Raw genomic sequence first — 17,774 nt, 5'->3', positions numbered from 1 at the left:
CTAGAGGGAAATAGAATCCATCAACAATCATCCCTGACCATTGACCATGCTGGCTGAGGATTATCCAGAATGGATTCCAACGATGTCTGTAGGGCCATCAGTTCCTTATCTCCACCCTAAATTATGTCTGGAGCCCAATTTAAAAAAAATAATAATCAGTGGACTCAGTAATGCAGGCCAGGTCTCTGGCCTAACATCTGGTGATTCTCCATTGCAGCTCTAGGCTAGATTGGCAGTTTCATGAGCCACCCTGTTCACCCAGCAGTGGTTGAGGTGTATTTTCTCACCCAAAATGACAACTTCGTGGGTGAGGTTCTATAATAAATCTTGCCACCATGTATCATGCAGCAAACATTAACCAGGGATTTAGGAATACTGTCTGTTGATACCACCATGTGGTCAATGTGTGTATTGCACTTTAAAACTTTATGCATGCCTTCAAACAAGCCTGCAAGCTTTGCTGTAGCTCCATCTCATTTATTCAAACACTTTCAGCTATGGGCTTGTCCACACTGGAGTTTACCCTGTGTTTGCAGCTATTTGTGCTCCCATTTAATTTGCATAGTCCACATGATATTACCCTGAAACAACACCAGTCTCAAAGCTCTCCACCTGTAGATTTGTGTTAATCCAACATGTGGACAATCCGAGAAACTAGGCTTCAAACTGCTCCACTTAAGTTTGCAGACAAATTGTTCTGATGTTAGGTGAGGGTGGATCAACTGTCATTTTCTGCTATTCCCCTTTCCACACCCACTACTTCCTCAATGCTTTCATTTCTTTTCCGGCAGTGTTATTTCCAGCGTGCTCCTGCGCAATACCAGAAGATTGCACAAACAATTTTACAATTGCCTGTGCCCCGTTCCACACTTCCTGGGTGGGATTTAAACAAAGAAACAGAAACAAAAAACAACAACAAGGCAGCACACATAGTTATCTGTGTGCATGCCCTGTTGCTACTTAATTGGCAAAGTAGAATTAACAAATTAGGACCTATGGGGAAAACACAAAAGCGGATTGCTGTGGGCATGAACCAGAAAGGCCAAAGTTGCTCCCTGTACACATTCAAATGTGTGCAGGTCTAATTCAAATGGGGCAGGGAAAGTGGACAAGGCCAAATGTGGAGACAAGGCCTGTTTGGGGAGGAAATCGGCTCTGCTTGTGTACCTTTTGATGCTTTGTTTATTGTTTATTGCTACTACTTATTACGACTTTATTACTACTTTCACGCAACACAGAAATAAAATGATTGATTGCAAAAAGTGGTGTGCAGTCAGTGTATGCTGCATGACTATAGGGACAATGAAATAGCAGCAGGTATAAAAAGGTATGCATTGTTCCAAACTATAGTCTCTAATCTACTAAAAGCTTCAAAAACACATTCCAAGTGGCAGTTTGATTAGCAGAATTATCAATGGTGGTTTCCCTCACTCCCTCTCTACTAGATCACCCCATCCATATACTTCTCAAAGAACTCCAAAAGGTTAGACAGGACTTAGCTTTGCAGAAGCTATGCTGATCCTTCTTTAGCAAATCTTGTCCTTCTATATCGGAGTGGGGGACCTCAGGCCCAGGGCCGAATGCAGCGCTCTAGGCCTTCACGACTCTCCCCAACCATGCTCCATTCCATACCCCACCTTTCTGTAGGCCTCCTCCACACCCTCAGCTGGTTTTGCCCGAACTGTGTCCTTGAATTTCGTTAATGCCTTTTGCTTGCCTTGATGGAGAATGGAGAGGGATGTATATGTCAACCTGTGGCTTCTGAATGGCTGGTATGTAGCCTATTGTACAAAGGGCAAGAGACACACCCATTGCTCTGCCCACTTTTGCCTCTTGCCCGCCGCTGGCATGTGGCTGCCAGGTTACCCCTGAGGGAATGTGGCCCCTGAGTTGAGAAAGGTTCCTCCCACTTGTTCTACATGCTTAGTAGCTTTCCCTTTATTCATGCATTCTATCAGTTTTCCTGGAAGAGACATTAAGCCAACTTAATCTAAAGTGATGAAGTAAGCAGAGTGAAAATTAGGCCCAGGAACTAAGCTTGTGGTAAGATTGCTCCTGCGTCAGCAATGAATATCAGCATCAGGTCTACAAAGTGATTCTGGCACTTGAGCCATGCTGCCTTTCCAGTATTTATCGAATGATCTGAGCATCTGTCTTGGAAAAAGAATGTTACCTTCTCTAACTCTCAGGCTGTTACTGATCTGTAGAAAAAGCTCCACTGTAGTATCCCATGGGTTTGGGAAGGGTGCGAGGAAACTTAGCAACAGGTCTGCCCTAAGATAAAGAAGCAGGAGAAGCCAGGAGAACTTCAATAGTTGTATTTATTTGTGAACAAATATCCACATTTCAGCATAGCAGATACATAGGCTATGTTCCCACTAGTTCCCACTCACCTATGGAGGGAACCATACTCATGAGGGCAGTGCAGTTTCTACTAGAGACTCAGTACATTCACCAAGGTAGTTTCTTGCCCTTCCAGTCAACTAAAGTGCCATTGTGCTCATCAACAAGGTTAGGAAGCACCTGGAGAATCCCTCGCACACTCTCATCAACAGTCATGACAGCCTGCAAGAGACAAACAGCAGTGAGGAGCACAGCCAATGGCTCTTCTTTGTGGACAGCTGGATTTATCCTCCTACATGTTGGGTGTGAAGGATTCATTCATTCATTCATTTAAAAATTTATAGTACCAGATTTTGCTCTCGGTTGTCTGACCCCAACGACCAATCTGGCCGTAAGAGGATAAGCAGCTAGTCTCACTGGAAAAGGCTCTGCCTGGCTGAGGGCCTGCTCTCTCCCCACAAAGTGCCGACCTCTTGCCAGCCTTTGACAACATTGCCCACTTTGAGTCCTTTGGGCGCACTTTTTCTGTGTCGAGAACTTGACCCTAACTCTACTCCCTTCAACCCTGAATCAGGGTTTAATGTTGAGTGTCTCTGAGTTTTGTGCATAATACCCTGGATATACCATATTTGATAAAGTATGTATCATGATAAATGGTGCAGCTTTTATCATCGAACCTCACTCACAAGGTCTGTATGGGTGGAAAAATACACTTGTGGCTCCTGGACCACAGTGGAGAACAGAGCAGCCCATGAAAATTGCCAAATCTGGCCAACCTAGCCTACGGCAGGGATGGGGAACCACCAATCTGTGAGCCAGACCTAGTCTGCATTACCATTCCATCAGCCCACTGTCTCTTACCTTTGATCCTACCACATGTAAGCCCTTGACTTCACCTGCTTCTTCTGCCATGACAAACAAGCTCACACTTTCCTGCCTGCTGGTCTTTCTGCTCTGGAAAACAACCTATCTGCACTATTTCTCCTTTTCCTCCGTGAGGCGATGAAGAGAGACTGCCTGGCAGGTGCATACAGGAGCTCAGAGGTTCAACCATGGAATGTATCAGCTCAGCTAGAGGAGTCTCCTTGGAAAAGACCTTCTAGCTGCCATACTCCATGGTATGGCCTTTGAGCCATCTGCTACAGCACAAGTGTGCATGTGTGTGAGAGAGACATTGACTAAAAAAAAAAAAAAAGTTGAGTTTTGCCTCTGCTGGTTCCAGCCCTTAACCGGTTTGCATCAAGGGATTGCACCCTAAAAAGGGTTTTCTTCCCCCAGTGATCTAGACAACTGCCTCTCTTATGTGAAAGTAACACACTTTGTGCATGCTTCCTGGGAGTGGGGGTGTCTAACAATCTTCAGTAGTTTTGCTTATGTTATTTAACTATCTTTTAAAGGAGCTCCTCCCCAAAAATTGGTACCCACCTCCTGGGTGCCCATGTCTGTCTTCACCCACCCTGGGTGAACTGCAGTACACAAAATCCCATCCTCTTTGTAAGTCAGAGACTGGCACTTTGTCAGCATGTTGAGAGCAGCCTGAAAGGGAAAGAGAGAGAAAGTGGGTAGCGAACATCACCATGGAAAGGTTAAAGCCCCCGTCTCTTTTGTTGTGGAACATCAGCAGGAGCGCCTGGGCTTGCCACAGAGTCGTTCCCTCTGTGGGAAGCTGCTGCAAATCATACTTCCCTGATAATTCTGACTAGTATTTGCAAACCTGAGCTTCTTAAAATTCACATCTGTTGAATGTGATGTGGCCCAGTGTCCTATATTTGCAAAAGAAAACTAGGACCGTGAGCTCCCTTAGATACAGCCATTTGTTTGGATAGGGAGTGTGCCCAGTAGCAGGGCAGCCAACATATTACTTGGGTGCAAGAAATGTCACCTACCTTGCTGCAGCGGTAGGCAATTACAGGCTTGGAATAGGTTGCGGGGACTAACTCAATACAGCCTAATAGAGATGAGATGTTGACAATAGCTGCCTTGCTGCAGCTCAGCCCTTTCTGTGAACTTCCTTGGGCTGCCTTCCTTAACAGAGGCAAAAAAGCCTGAGGAAAGAGAGGAGGAGAGAAAATAATTGAGGAAAACTCAGTACCCACTTCATTTGCCTTATGTATTTATTCTCGTGTAACAATCTACACTTGTATTATAAGTAATGCCATTTTTACCCCATCCTCCCCCCCAAAGAGTTCAAGCCATTGTTAATGATTCCTCCCCCATTTTGTTCTACCTCCTTCTTGTGCCCAGAAAAGATGGGACACTGTTGTCTAGACAGTGCACTATTCTGCCATTTTATTCCCAGCAACACTTCATCTTCACTCATTCAAATCCTGCATAAAACTCGGGTGACGCAAACTTCTCAGTTTGCACAACGTGTTACAACTGTGGACTCTGGAAAAGGGAGACAGAGCACCTAAAGGCCATCCCTGTTAGCACAGTTATGATGTTTGCATAGTGACAAATAAGTGCTATTGTGAATGGTCATTATGCTTATTTGACATATATTTAGGACAGGCTTGTCCAACTTCCAAGAGACTCACTATAAAAAAATGGCGGTGATCTACCCACTGGATTGACCAAAGTTGTTGAGCTTTTTTGGGGGTGGGGGGTGGGAGGCATCCCCAGATCTACCGCAATCTACCACAGGAGACACCACACAATCTACCAGTAGATTGCGATCTACCTGTTGGCCATCCCTGATTTAGGATATACCTAATTGATGTAGAGACACTGGTGGTGCTGTGGGTTAAATCACAGAGCCTAGGGCTTGCCCATCAGAAGGTTGGCGTTTCAAATCCCCATGATGGGGTGAGCTCCCATTGCTCGGTCCCTGCTCCCACCAACCTAGCAGTTCGAAAGCACATCAAAGCGCAAGTAGATAAATAGGTACCACTCTGGCGGGAAGGTAAACAGTGTTTCCGTGCACAGCTCTGGTTCGCCAGAAGTGGCTTAGTCATGCTGGCCACATGACCCGGAAGCTGTACACCGGCTCCCTCAGCCAATAAAGCGAGATGAGCGCCGCAACCCCAGAGTCATCCACAACTGGACCTAATGGTCAGGGGTCCCTTTACCTTTTAACTGATGTAGCATGCATTTCTTACTTTTAGTGATCTTTTGACCCAACTGTTTACACTCCCCACACCCTTGGATATATTTATCTGCAAAGGGCACTTCATGCATCAGATGAAGTGAATCATTTGACTGCTCCGAACCTGGCATTTGCACCCCCCCAAGCCCCTGTACCTTGCTCACTAGCAATGGCCCAGTCACATTGGTCTTGTATACATCTTCCATGTCTTCCTCACTCACAGTGTCTAGCGTCATGCCTTTCAAAATGCCAGCATTGTTTATTAGCACATTCAGCCCTGTGTCTTTCAGGTGGTCCTCAACAAATGCTGCAGCTTCTGTAATGCTCGCAAGATTTGTAGCATCTGCAAAAGCAAAAACGAAAGAGATGGTTAGAAGCAGGAAGAGTTGGGGAGCACTGGGAGCAACTGTGACTGTCCTAACACCACCTACAAAATGCAGGGACAAAGTATGAACTTCAGCTACAGCAATACAAAAGAAAAAATGGTTCTCAAAGTGCTCCCAATAAGTTCATTGTAGTTGTTAATGCCCAACTTCAGGAGGTAATCGAAACTACACAGAATTATACATTAAAAAAAATGGAAATGGCCTTCAAATATTTTAAAAACGCCTTAACAAACACATTTTAGAACAAGAGTGGCCCATGTGGTATTACAACAACACCTGGAGAGCCAACTCCCATCATCCCTGACAACTGTCTGTGCTTTGGGGGTCTGATGGGAACTGAGAGTAGCACAGTATTCAGAGGGCAACACATTGGAGACCCCTGCTTTAGAATAACCAACTAAACCTTACACCTCTATCTCTAATTCACATCTGTGCAACACAAAACCATTATTAGTATAAATCAAACCCATTAACATAAAGCACACAGTGTTAACGAACCCACTTATATTTGGAACTACAAATATGCTTTCAAAGAAAGTCAAAAAGGAAAAGGTGGAGACACAGACTTTTTGTTGGAACATGGCAGGAAAATACCATTGAGGCTTCTTTTTTGGCCAGATGCAGTTAAGAGACCAAATGACCTATTTTGCCCCTATAAGATTACAGATTCTGTTATGGGCAAAACCATTGTAACCCAACGGTGGTTTTTGTTGTTGTTGTTGTTCATTTGGCAAAATCCACTAAAATTAATAGACATGGCTAACTTAGTTTTCATTCATTTAAAAGGGTAAAACTTAGTTGGTGACAACTCTTTATCCTTTCTTGGACAATGAACCACAAGCCACCAGCTTCTTGATGTTTATTGACAGAAAAAGTGAAGCAACAGTAATCTCCTTGCAATCAGGATCATCATCCTTATTTGAGGGAAGATCAATACATTGTTAGAGAATCATGTGCTGTTAGTAACAGACTGGCAAGAAGAAATGGTTTTTCAAGATCCCTTGAAACTCTTGAAAATGCAAACTCCTGTATATAGTACGTAAACTTCCTGTATGGGCAATATTCTACATTTTCAAAGGAAGCTGGAATTTGGTAGATGGTATTGTTTATTGAATCATATGCATAACAGTACCCTTATTTAATGCTATATAGAATCATAAGGCACTATTTACTTACACTGGTCTTCAGCTTTGTAAAGGATTTCGTGAGAAGGAGTTATTATCTCTTCTCTGATTAGCCTATATCACTGGCTTTATCTTTTAAAAAATCAAGAATGATGCCTGGTGTTCTGCAGCAGCAGGTTAAAACCTCCTGTTCTAATATATGAAGTCTGGAGTACTCATAAAAGGGGTTTATGGCAGTGAGGGGGCACGATTGTGACTATCATGATGGGACCCTGCACTTCTGAAGTAGCCACTGTAGCCATGACACTAGGTAACAGAATTATGAAAAACTACAAATTGCGGAGGGAGGATCTGCATTAAACTTCCTCCCTCTATAGCAGCCAATGACATATTCTAGCTAAGATGCAAATGGCTGAAGAAATAGGGCACAGATCTCTAGCTACCAGGATCCAAACCAAGAGGCTATTTCTTCCATCCTTTGGGGAGAAGATGGAATGATGCAGAAGGGTTTGCTGCAAAAGAAGGGGGAGGAGTGAAAGTGAGAGAGTCCCACGAACATTGTATGAAGGCTAAAAGGTAAGTGGGAGAGAAGGCATACCCAACTTCACCATCACAAGGTTTGGATGACTGGAAGCCAATTTCCTCAGTTCCTGAAAAGACATAAAGAGCAGAACAATAAATATTAAGAAGTAAAATTATATCAGGTAGGCTGCTGTCGGAGTATACACTGTTACTTCAGGATATTATTATTATTATTGTAAAAAAGAAATACTGAGCTTGATCCAGCCACATTTAAGCACTCATTGGAATAAGTGGGAATTAAAACACATTTAGACTTTTTCTAGCCCTACTGATTCTTGAAGTGGGTCTAAATGCTCTGACAGGTTTGGAAAACTGATGGGCATAGCAATCTTTTGCATTCAAATAAAATATTGATCATGAATATGGTAATTTATTTTGCATTGGCAGCTGGGAGGTCAAGACAATTTTAGATTAACGTTGACATAAGAATGATTTGTGGATAGCCAACCCATAATGATTTCACACCTTGTTTCATTACAGATTTGCCTTTAATGACGCTATACATGTGAGATCAGAAGTGAGACTGATCATTATCTAGCTCAGTACTGTTTTTCTCAGTATAATACAATTACTGACCAACAGCTCTCCCTCTCTCTCTCTGTATTATATATATATATATATAGGGGTTCTAATGAACTATGGTGAAGATTATATCACCATGGTCTACTAACAGTGTAGTTGTACGCTCATCTTACTCCAAAGAAAGCCTCATTAATTTAAATGAGACTTACTCATTGGTGAAGTGTATAACGGATTTCAGCCTAAAAGTGCTCTCCACCCTGGCTGGCTCTTGGCCACTTTCCTTGCTATAAATGCATTCAATCCAAGTCTCATGCCAGTGTTGGTGAGACTGATAATTTAAGGTTCAAGGTTCATCTCCAGTTTTCTGCTCAAGCTCACAGTCTGTACTCCAGAGCACTAAAAACTGATGACTTATTTTATACCCCTCTTCTTGAGCTCTTAGCTAACCTAGGAGTTTAAATAAACACAATGAGTAGTGATTTCCTTCGCCTTTGGGGGTGAAAGTTCCTACCTAACAGGCGACAGCAATAACTGGTGCAAAATAACTTCCTGACTCCTACGCTTTGATTCCCAGAAAGTGCTGCTCTTCCTCCTTCCCTCAATTCCCAGTCACCCGACCAGCCCCAATCTCCACCCGTTCGCTGGGAAATAAACCCTGCTCAGTTCAATGGGGCTTCCCACCGACCAAGGCTGCAATGCTGCGCCGGCTTACCGGGACGAAGCCCCAGGGACCAAAGCGGGACTTGCTTCCGAGAACCCTCCTCCGTCCCCAAAGAAGCGGCTTCCAAGCAGCCCATGTTGGGGCTTGAGCCTCTCACCTGCCCGCGCTCCCCCTCCGGAGACCGGCTGCAGGCAAAGAGCCACTGCGGCGGGTTGGGCATCTCCAGGAGCTGGCGAACCAGCTCCAGGCCGATGCCGCGGTTGGCTCCCGTCACCAAGACGCTGCGCGCTCCCAAGCCCTCCATGAGCATCTGCTGGACCGCCGTCCCGGGTCCGCCTCCGACAGAAAACTTGCCTGTGGGGCAACACCCTTCGCACCCGCCACACATCGCCCCCCTGCGGCCGCTTGCGGGAACTGGAGCCTTTCCTCGCAGCCTGATGACTATGATTTTTGATAACAGTGTAAAAGTGCACTTTGCGGAAGGTCTGCCTCAGGGGCAGAGCATCTGCTTTGCATACAGAAGGACCCACCTTCAATCCCCGGCATCCTCGTGTATGGCTGGGAGAGAACCTCTCTGAAATCCTGGAGAACCGCTGCTGCCAGTCAGTGTAGACAATACGGAGCTGGAAGGAGAAACAGTCGGACTCACTGTAAGACAGTTTCCTGTGTAGGCCCAGCATGGGTGAAACAGCTGCTCATGCCAATATATCATGGGTAGGCAAACTAAGGCCCTGGGGCCAGATCCGGCCCAATTGCCTTCTAAATCCGGCCCGTGGATGGTCCAGGAATCAGCGTGTTTTTACATGAGTGGAATTTGTCCTTTTATTTAAAATGCATCTCTGGGTTATTTGTGGGGCATAGAAATTTGTTCATCCCCCCCCCCAAAAAAACAAATATAGTCTGGCCCCCCACAATGTCTGAGGGACAGTGGACCAGCCCCCGGCTGAAAACGTTTGCTGACCCCTGCAATATATCATCTAAGACTGTTGCTGTTTACTTGGGCTCTAACCTGCTCCCACTGTTGGTGTTTGAAGTTGTAGACAATCGCTGTCTTTCCTCCTGTAAGTTTGTGAGATATATTTCTGTTCAGTGTGTATTCCTCAAACCAGCTTCCATGGGCATAGCCAGGGGGGGGGGTGCCAGGGGGGCAGCTGCCCTCCAATCAATAAAAATACATAGCCAACTCAGGTCCCCCCCCCCCAAGAAAAGGCCTGCTTCCCCCCAACAAAAATCCAATTTGAAACTGTAACCTGCATCTACTTTGAGGTTAAGGTGTGTACATTTGGGACCTCCATTGCAGGTGTGTAGATGACAGCTTATTCAATAAGAGTTTGGTTTTCGCTCCCCTGCAACACCTTCCAAAGGTAAGTGAAGACATCCCAGCCCCCTCACTGGACAGCAGTGTTCAAATGCAACTTGAAACACAGCAAGCCCCCCAACCCGTCCCCCGAATAGTCTCACTGTTTTAAGCAACCCATGTGTCCATAAGCAAAAAGTAGGGAGAAGCATCTTCTAATAATAGAAGGCAATATGATCCAACATCCTGCTTGATGCAACCAATGGGGATTTGTTTGAAGATCTCCAATAATCTTGATCTCATTCACCTCCTTTGGGAATAGGTTGCATCCATTGTCAAATGGCTCTTAACTGTTTAGGATGTGGGTGGGGGAACTGTTTAGGAAGGAGGAGGACACACCCATCTCGGCAACCTTCCAGAGGGCAAAGAGTATCTTCTTGTTAACATGACGTTTTCACAATGGGTTTCATATAAGAACAGTATATCTGGCTTGGTTTTGTTTTGTTTTTAAAAAATAAGACTCAAAATGTGTCTTCTTTTAATCAGTGAACCCAACTCCCTTACACTAAACATTTTTATCTTATACAATGATGTCATTGTAACCAATCAATTTACCGTAATCTTTCTGATCTTTAGCTTCAATTCATATTTTAAAAGTTGTTGTGTGCTGGAGATAATTTGTGTGATTAAATCTATGTTATAGCCAAGTATATAAAGTAGTTCATAACTCATTTTGATACCATGCACCCTGAACAAATGGACACTTCATAATCATATCTAAACCTCCCCCATGCTCCTTTGCTCCAACAGCACAACCTGGAGGCAAAACCTTTTTTAAGATGAATTGGTGAATGTTCCCTAAATGTAATGGAGAGAGATGCTGTTAACAGGAATAAAAAGAAATAAACAGTGAAACTTTCTTAACTAGAGACCAGAGGCAACCTCCCACTCACCCTACAAACAGTAAACATATATATTACAATAAACAAAACTGCTATTTTGCAGACAAAAGCTCAGCAGAGTATACAAGTATTAGTCCAAAATAACAAGGTATATTTTAACAGCCGATTCTAACAGGGGAATTGCAATTTTCAGTTTTCATTTTACATTTCTTTTTATTTTCTTGTCTTTTGGAGTGTTAAGTCTCCAGTCAAAGATATCTGAAGCCTGCATCTTGTTCTCAGCAGCATGTGTCATGGAAGACCACAGCATAAAAGGAAATCTACATTTGTATCTGATGTTAGCCTCACTAAGTTTAGCTGTGCAGAAAAACAGTGGATGTCTTTTTTGCAGTCATAGGTTTCAAGTTTTGATAAAGTTCAATCTATGTCCCCTTCAGCTTTATCTGGTCACTTTGCCTAGTGAGTTTCAAGATATTCCTTTATAGCACTGTTTGTGAATGCATGATTATGTCCTATGTGGGAAATCCTTCTTTAGACTTTGGGGCTAGGGCTCAATGGGTATGTTCAATTTGATCTACAGTGAGACAAATTTCAGGGAATTGTTTTAGAGAACCAACTTGCTGAAAAGCCCATCATATTTTGTTTCTCCAGACATTCTTCATCCCATCTGGCCTTCAAATTTGGACTCAGATCTGTTTTCCAGTTACTCAAGCTGGGCATCTATTTAATATATAGCCTCTTCCATTTAAGAAAAGGCTTTTTTGGACTTCATGAACATATTAAATGCTTCAAAAGCTGTTTTAGTTCTTTTATCTTTCCTGTCAGTTCTGTCACTTTTTCTTCCAAAGATAAGTCATATTTAATTTCTATTTTGAGATCTTTTTTTACTAGAAATAGCTGCAAAGTGAACTTAGAGAGGAGCTCTTGGCTATCTTTTGACAGTTTTCTGTATTTTTGATGCCATTGCTAGGTCACTGTCAAATCTTTCGATGAAACAATCAGACTCTATCTGTCCTTTCTTTAAAATATGTCTCTAGGCTAATTTCTTTAGAATTTAAATAGTGCCTTGCATATCCTGGAACAAGTCAACTTTCTTTTCTTTTCTTTTCTTTTCTTTTCTTTTCTTTTCTTTTCTTTTCTTTTCTTTTCTTTTCTTTTCTTTTCTTTTCTCTCTTGTTCTGTTAGGCTGTGAAGAGTGAAGTCTGGGCAATTGTCCCCATTGATTCTAAATCTAAGAAAGTGGGGTAGCCTGTGTGACACGTTTCTCAAAGAAGCCTAAATCCAACCATCTTTCACCAGTCCTGTAAAACCCTACTATACACACATGATTAAATATTTGCCACTCCACTGGTGGCCATAGCAACAGCGTTCAAACCACCAATCTTAAAGGCAAACATTGACATTTTATACCTGTAATTATGATGGAAGTAGAAAGCAGATTAGCAGCAGAATCTTGCGCATGTCCACTGAGAAGCAAGTCCTACTGAGTTCAATGATGCTTAAGTTATGCCTCAGCAAGTGGTTATAAAATTGCATCCATAGTCTCTTTTCATTATTCAAGACTGCAGTTAGCTTTTGGTTTTATGTCTTATTTTGTGTTTGTTTGTTTGTTTGTTTGTTTGTTTGTTTGTTTGTTTATTACTGGAATGGGGAGTCAATGCATCACATCTCTGGTGCATGTACACATAATGTACACAAACCACTAAGGCACCTTGCAGTGTACACCTTGCTGTTTCACAACCTGCCTTTGCTGGGGTATACATTTTAAATCATTAGCCTCTTGGAGGACATTCAGTTTTTCTAGTACTGTATGGTCTTCTTCAAGTTGGTGCCTTCCAGATGGTTTGGAGTCCAGCTCGCAGCAGCCCCAATCAGCACAGTCATGCACCTGCAGGGCACCAGCTTGGCGAAGGCTGTTCTTCTTATAGATATTTAACAGCTCCCCTGGGTGTAATAGTTTTGCCTCCTCATACTGTTCATGCTACAGAATGGTCCCTACTTCTGCATCACATGCTAAAGGACCATTTGGGGCTGTTTTCTGGGCTGTAGGCTTTGTGTTACATCTGTTGCAGGCATCCTGCTCTTCTTCCAAGACAACTTCCTAAACGGCCTCGGTCCAGTATCCCTGAAGGAGCGTCTCCTCCCCCATCGTTCTGCCCGGACGCTGAGGTCCAGCGCCGAGGGCTTTCTGGCGGTTCCCTCATTGCGAGAAGCAAAGCTACAGGGAACCAGGCAGAGGGCCTTCTCGGTAGTGGCGCCCGCCCTGTGAAATGCCCTCCCCCGAGATGTCAAAGCGATAAACAACTACCTGACATTCAGAAGACATCTTAAGGCAGCCCTGTTCAGGGAAGTTTTTAACGTGTGATATTTTAGTGTATTTTGGGTTTCTATGGAAGCCGCCCAGAGTGGCTGGGGAGGTCCAGCCAGATGGGCAGGGTATAAATAATAAATTCTTCTTCTTCTTCTTCTTCTTCTTCTTCTTCTTCTTCTTCTTCTTCTTCTTCTTCTTCTTCTTCTTTGATCCACATGATAATCCTGGGAACTAGTCAATGCCAAGAGAGTCTAGCCTTAAAGGCTCAGTGGGCATTCAATCCTAGGATTCCTTGATCCAAGTTCAACTCTCTGTCCAGTGCTGAAATAATGCAGGAAAACAGAAGTGAGTGTGTACAAGCCCTATTTTGGCCAAATCAGAGTCCTGTGCAGCCTTCTCAAGAGAGGGGCTGAAGGGACTGTCAGAAAATGTAATGGGTGACGGGTGAGTGGGAAGGTTCTGGTAATGCATACAAGGTTAATTGAAGAGAGGCAAGGCAAGAGTTCAGGACACAGATAGCATTAAGCTGGAGGCTAAAATGTCGCTCCAGAAATAGGTAACCCCAGAATGAGCGTTAAACAGAGCTGCAGCTCCACCTGGGTGGCCAACTCTGCCTTTAATGAGAGAAACCTCTTCATTTAAAGGGTGACAAACCATAGACTCTTGATGGTGAAGAGGGATAGTGGTTCTGCTGGGCCTTCTGTTTTGGAGTCAGATGGGGGCAACGCAATCTTTTTGTTTAGAGAGATGCTGACAAAATGGGCTCCTGTTCTGTTGTTGCTTACAGTTGAGCAGGGACATTGAGGGCTGGCCCTGAAAAGTACCTCTCCAATCTGATGCTTCTTCCAAATGCATGGATTCATTCCCCCAAAGATGGGGAGTTGAACCACCGGATCATTACATCAGGAGGGAGTCTTACACCTATCTCATTCCTGGGGGCAACAACTGCCTATTCCTGAAGTGAAGCATTGATAACACCCTGGACCAAACTGTTCAGAATAATCCACCTGGTAAACAGTCAAGTGCTCACATGGTTGGCTGAACACTTCCAACACTGCATGCATCTTATGGCTGGTACACTAAATCTCCAAGTGGGTGCTTGGGTAAACAATCTCAAAGGCAACAACTGAACTTTTATATCTCATTAAAAAGGAACAAAAGTTTGAGGCAGCTTAACCTGGGTCCCTTGCCAGTCTAAAAAACCGGTTCCCAAACTCCTTTTCCACTTCAGAAGTAATTTAATCTATGAGTAAGGTACCCCTGCCCGTACGGGCCAGTCGTGACCGACTCTAGGGTTGTGCGCTCATCTCACTTAAGAGGCCGGGAGCCAGCGCCATCCGAAGACACTTCCGGGTCACGTGGCCAGCGTGACGAAGCTGCACTGGTGAGCCAGCACCAGGGCTGCACACGGAAACGCCGTTTACCTTCCCGCTATAAAGCGGTACCTATTTATCTACTTGCACTTAGGGGTGCTTTCGAACTGCTAGGTGGGCAGGAGCTGGGACCGAACGACGGGAGCTCACCCCGCCGCGGGGATTCGAACCACCGACCTTACGATCAGCAAGTCCTAGGCACTGGGGTTTTACCCACAGCGCCACCCGCGTCTATGAGTACTTTGGCATAAATAAGTGAGCAATTTAAGTCAAAAGTGCTAAACACTTATGCCCAATATCTTTCCAAAATGTATAACACTCCTTTTTCCTTCTTAAGAGAGTCTTATATGCACTTCACTGTACTAAGAGCCTCTTAATTTGATCATCAGATTTCTCTGTCCTTAAAGATCTAGCAGCATTTACCAATGACTGTTTGCTTCTTCAACATTCTGCATCAAACTAAGTTTGTCTGAGAAATTTTGTTTCCTGATATCCAGGTTTTATGAAGCATGGCCTTAGGTTTTCTAGAATATATAAAATATAAAATATAAACTAGTTACTTTTCTTATTTATGAGTTAGCTTAATCATGGTCTGATTTCCTAAAATCTGCCTTATTTTACCTGCCACAGGTAATGTCCATCTAATATGTCTTCCCCCAATGCAGACACCTTGCATAGGATGTGTGGCAGTGTACTGTTTCCTGCTCTTTATGTAGCCTACCTATACCACCCATGAAAGGTGATTACTATCTGCCTGGTCTTCTAAATAGAAAGATTGAACTTTTGAAATATACAAGAATTCTTAGCACTCAGAACTCCCTTGATCATTTATAACTTTGTTGGTTCAAACAATTAGAGCATGGTTTTTTTTAATCTGCCTTCAGCCCTATAAGGATTGTCTCTTCTTAAAGCTAGAATGTAGCTCACACACCAGATGTAAATTTCAACTGGCAGACAGAGAAACCTCTCTCAGTTGCAAATTATAACCATTTCAAAGATAATTAGAGAAAGGGAAGCTTTTGTGCACCCAAAGCCCATCAGTGTCCTTACATGGCTTTGGGGCAAGATTTTGATTCCTCTGGTCTAAGTTGCTCAGCCCCGTCCAGATTCCCAGGAGCTGATAGCTTCTCAGTCTCCTGACTTAGAAAATAGCTTTTTCAGAGCATCAGAGGCTAATCTCCTGTTCACTCTTATCTCTAGTGTGAATTTGATAGCCAAGATTTATGCCTGGCTATCATCAATCACTGCTTAATTATGTCCATTGGCAACTTGCCAGGGTTAGTGTTTCCTTCGAGAATAAGGCACAATGGAGGCTATAATGTATTTAAGTTATGTGGTTTGTTTACACATATATACAACCTGGAGCTTTCAGTGGAGGGGCTCATAGCACCAGCACCCCAAAACGTGCCAGCTTATTCCATAGTAGCAGCAACAATGAGTCCAGCACCATTCTTTCTCTATCTTGCACTGTAGGGCACAACTCAGAATAATGGTTCCTCTCTGCTTCCTGGTTGCATCACCCTTAACTCCAACCCTTTTCTTGTCCCCTTGCCTAAGTTCTGGTCTCTTTTATATCCCAGAAGAGCGCCCCTCCGCGCCCCTCCTTTGATGTGCTAAAGCTCATTACTTCAAAAAGGACCAGCTTTTTACACTTATTCACACAGCCCTTGAGAGAGGGAGGAAACCCACACATTTGCAAGTGAGATTCATCCCCAGTCACCTCACCAATAATTCTGTCTGACTTCAATAAAACTTGTTGATTTGGGTAAGGTCACAAGGTCTAATACACAACCCAGGAAGTATGCCTAGGTTAATTATCTCTTCACATATGCTAATTCCAGGGAGATTAACAGTGGCTAATCCACATCTTAAATACACATGCGTCTGACTATTACCGGTCCTAACATACCAGTTCGAATAAAATCCTAAATTTTTAAAACCCAAGCATTTAGCACCCACAGATCTAGAACAATATATATACCTATATGAAAGCTTCTTAGATGTAGGCATAAGAACTCATATATGATACTTACAGGGGTTTAGGGGCTGTTTTAGGTATTACATACCTTAGTTCAGGATGCTTGACCTGAGTGGAAATTGCCCATTAGTTATATACCTTAAACCAGGCTTCCTCAACCTTGGCCCTCCAGATGTTTTTGGCCTACAACTCCCATGATTCCTAGCTAGCAGGACCAGTGGTTAGGGATGATGGGAATTGTAGTCTTAAAACATCTGGAGGGCCGAGGTTGAGGAAGCCTGCCTTAAACAGAAGCATACTAAGAGCATGTGTTGATGTTTTGTTTAAAATTCTAAATTTTAGTTTCCTGTGACAGAGAAGATAAGAGCACATTCTGTGGTTCGAAACATGCAAAGGAGATAACTGATGTGGTTAGAACAGGTGCAAAGCGTGCCATAGAGAACATTCTGTGGTTGTGAAGATAGGTCAGAGAGTTAACATGTCTTGTGCTCAGGCAGAATAATTGAAAACCAGATATACTGTGGAAATTTTAAGGATTTATTGTGATTTTAGGGGCTATATATAATTAGCCACCTGTATTGCCAGATTTTGCACAAATAATTACAAGGGGTGTATAGGGGACGAGTAGGAACTCTGGTGGCTCCCACCCTATGACAACATACAAAAGCATACCTTCAAGTCTACTTTGGGGGGGGGGGGGAAGGATTGTTACAGATCTAGAGTTAGAAATTAGCAATGTGGTAGCATTTAGATAATATTTGGGACATGGATGGGAAAATACAGGTTGCAGCAGTTCTCCTCAACTGTGCCAAACATGGAAATTCCTGGGTTTAGCCTATGCAAACTAGCCTGCCCAGAGTAGCTGACTGAAAGCTAATATGAAATAATGTCATCAACACATAAAATAAACAATCTTTGGGTCTAGGCAAAACAGAGTTGTCATGGTTCCTGTGGACAGAGGAACGTTTGTGATTGAAAAAACGTCAGAAGGCAAGCTGTGCCAATGGGGGGAAAGTGTCATTTTACACAGAAGCTTAGAACAAGGAGTTCTGGGAACGAGGAGGAAGAGATAAGTAGCACTCCAAGTGGGGGCTGAGGGGCAGAATATTGGCAGGCTGGCTGAAGGCAGGCTGAGACAGAGGAATGGAGAACAAGCCCCTCTTGAGATGCAAATGCTGTAACCTCTGCACTCCCTCCACTGAAAGCTTCC

The 17,774-nt window shown here is 43.6% G+C and overlaps 1 protein-coding gene across 1 annotated transcript; it reads right to left on the bottom strand.

The window, feature by feature from the left end:
* Window positions 1-2,303: 2,303 nt before the first annotated feature.
* Window positions 2,304-9,106, bottom strand: LOC114602035 (C-signal-like). The gene is made up of 6 exons (XM_028739769.2): window positions 8,861-9,106; window positions 7,537-7,588; window positions 5,584-5,771; window positions 4,230-4,388; window positions 3,769-3,879; window positions 2,304-2,565 (listed from the first exon to the last, which is right to left on the bottom strand). The coding sequence occupies exons 1-6, from the start codon at window positions 9,089-9,091 to the stop codon at window positions 2,452-2,454; spliced, it is 855 nt and encodes a 284-aa protein (XP_028595602.2). The 5' UTR covers window positions 9,092-9,106; the 3' UTR covers window positions 2,304-2,451.
* Between the last annotated feature and the right edge of the window lie 8,668 nt (window positions 9,107-17,774).

This window comes from Podarcis muralis, chromosome 7 (genome assembly GCF_964188315.1).
Source record: "Podarcis muralis chromosome 7, rPodMur119.hap1.1, whole genome shotgun sequence".
In the NCBI taxonomy this organism is placed as follows: Eukaryota; Metazoa; Chordata; class Lepidosauria; order Squamata; family Lacertidae; genus Podarcis; species Podarcis muralis.
The sequence above is the reverse complement of the archived record's forward strand: the minus strand, read 5'-3'. Positions and strand labels throughout refer to the sequence as shown.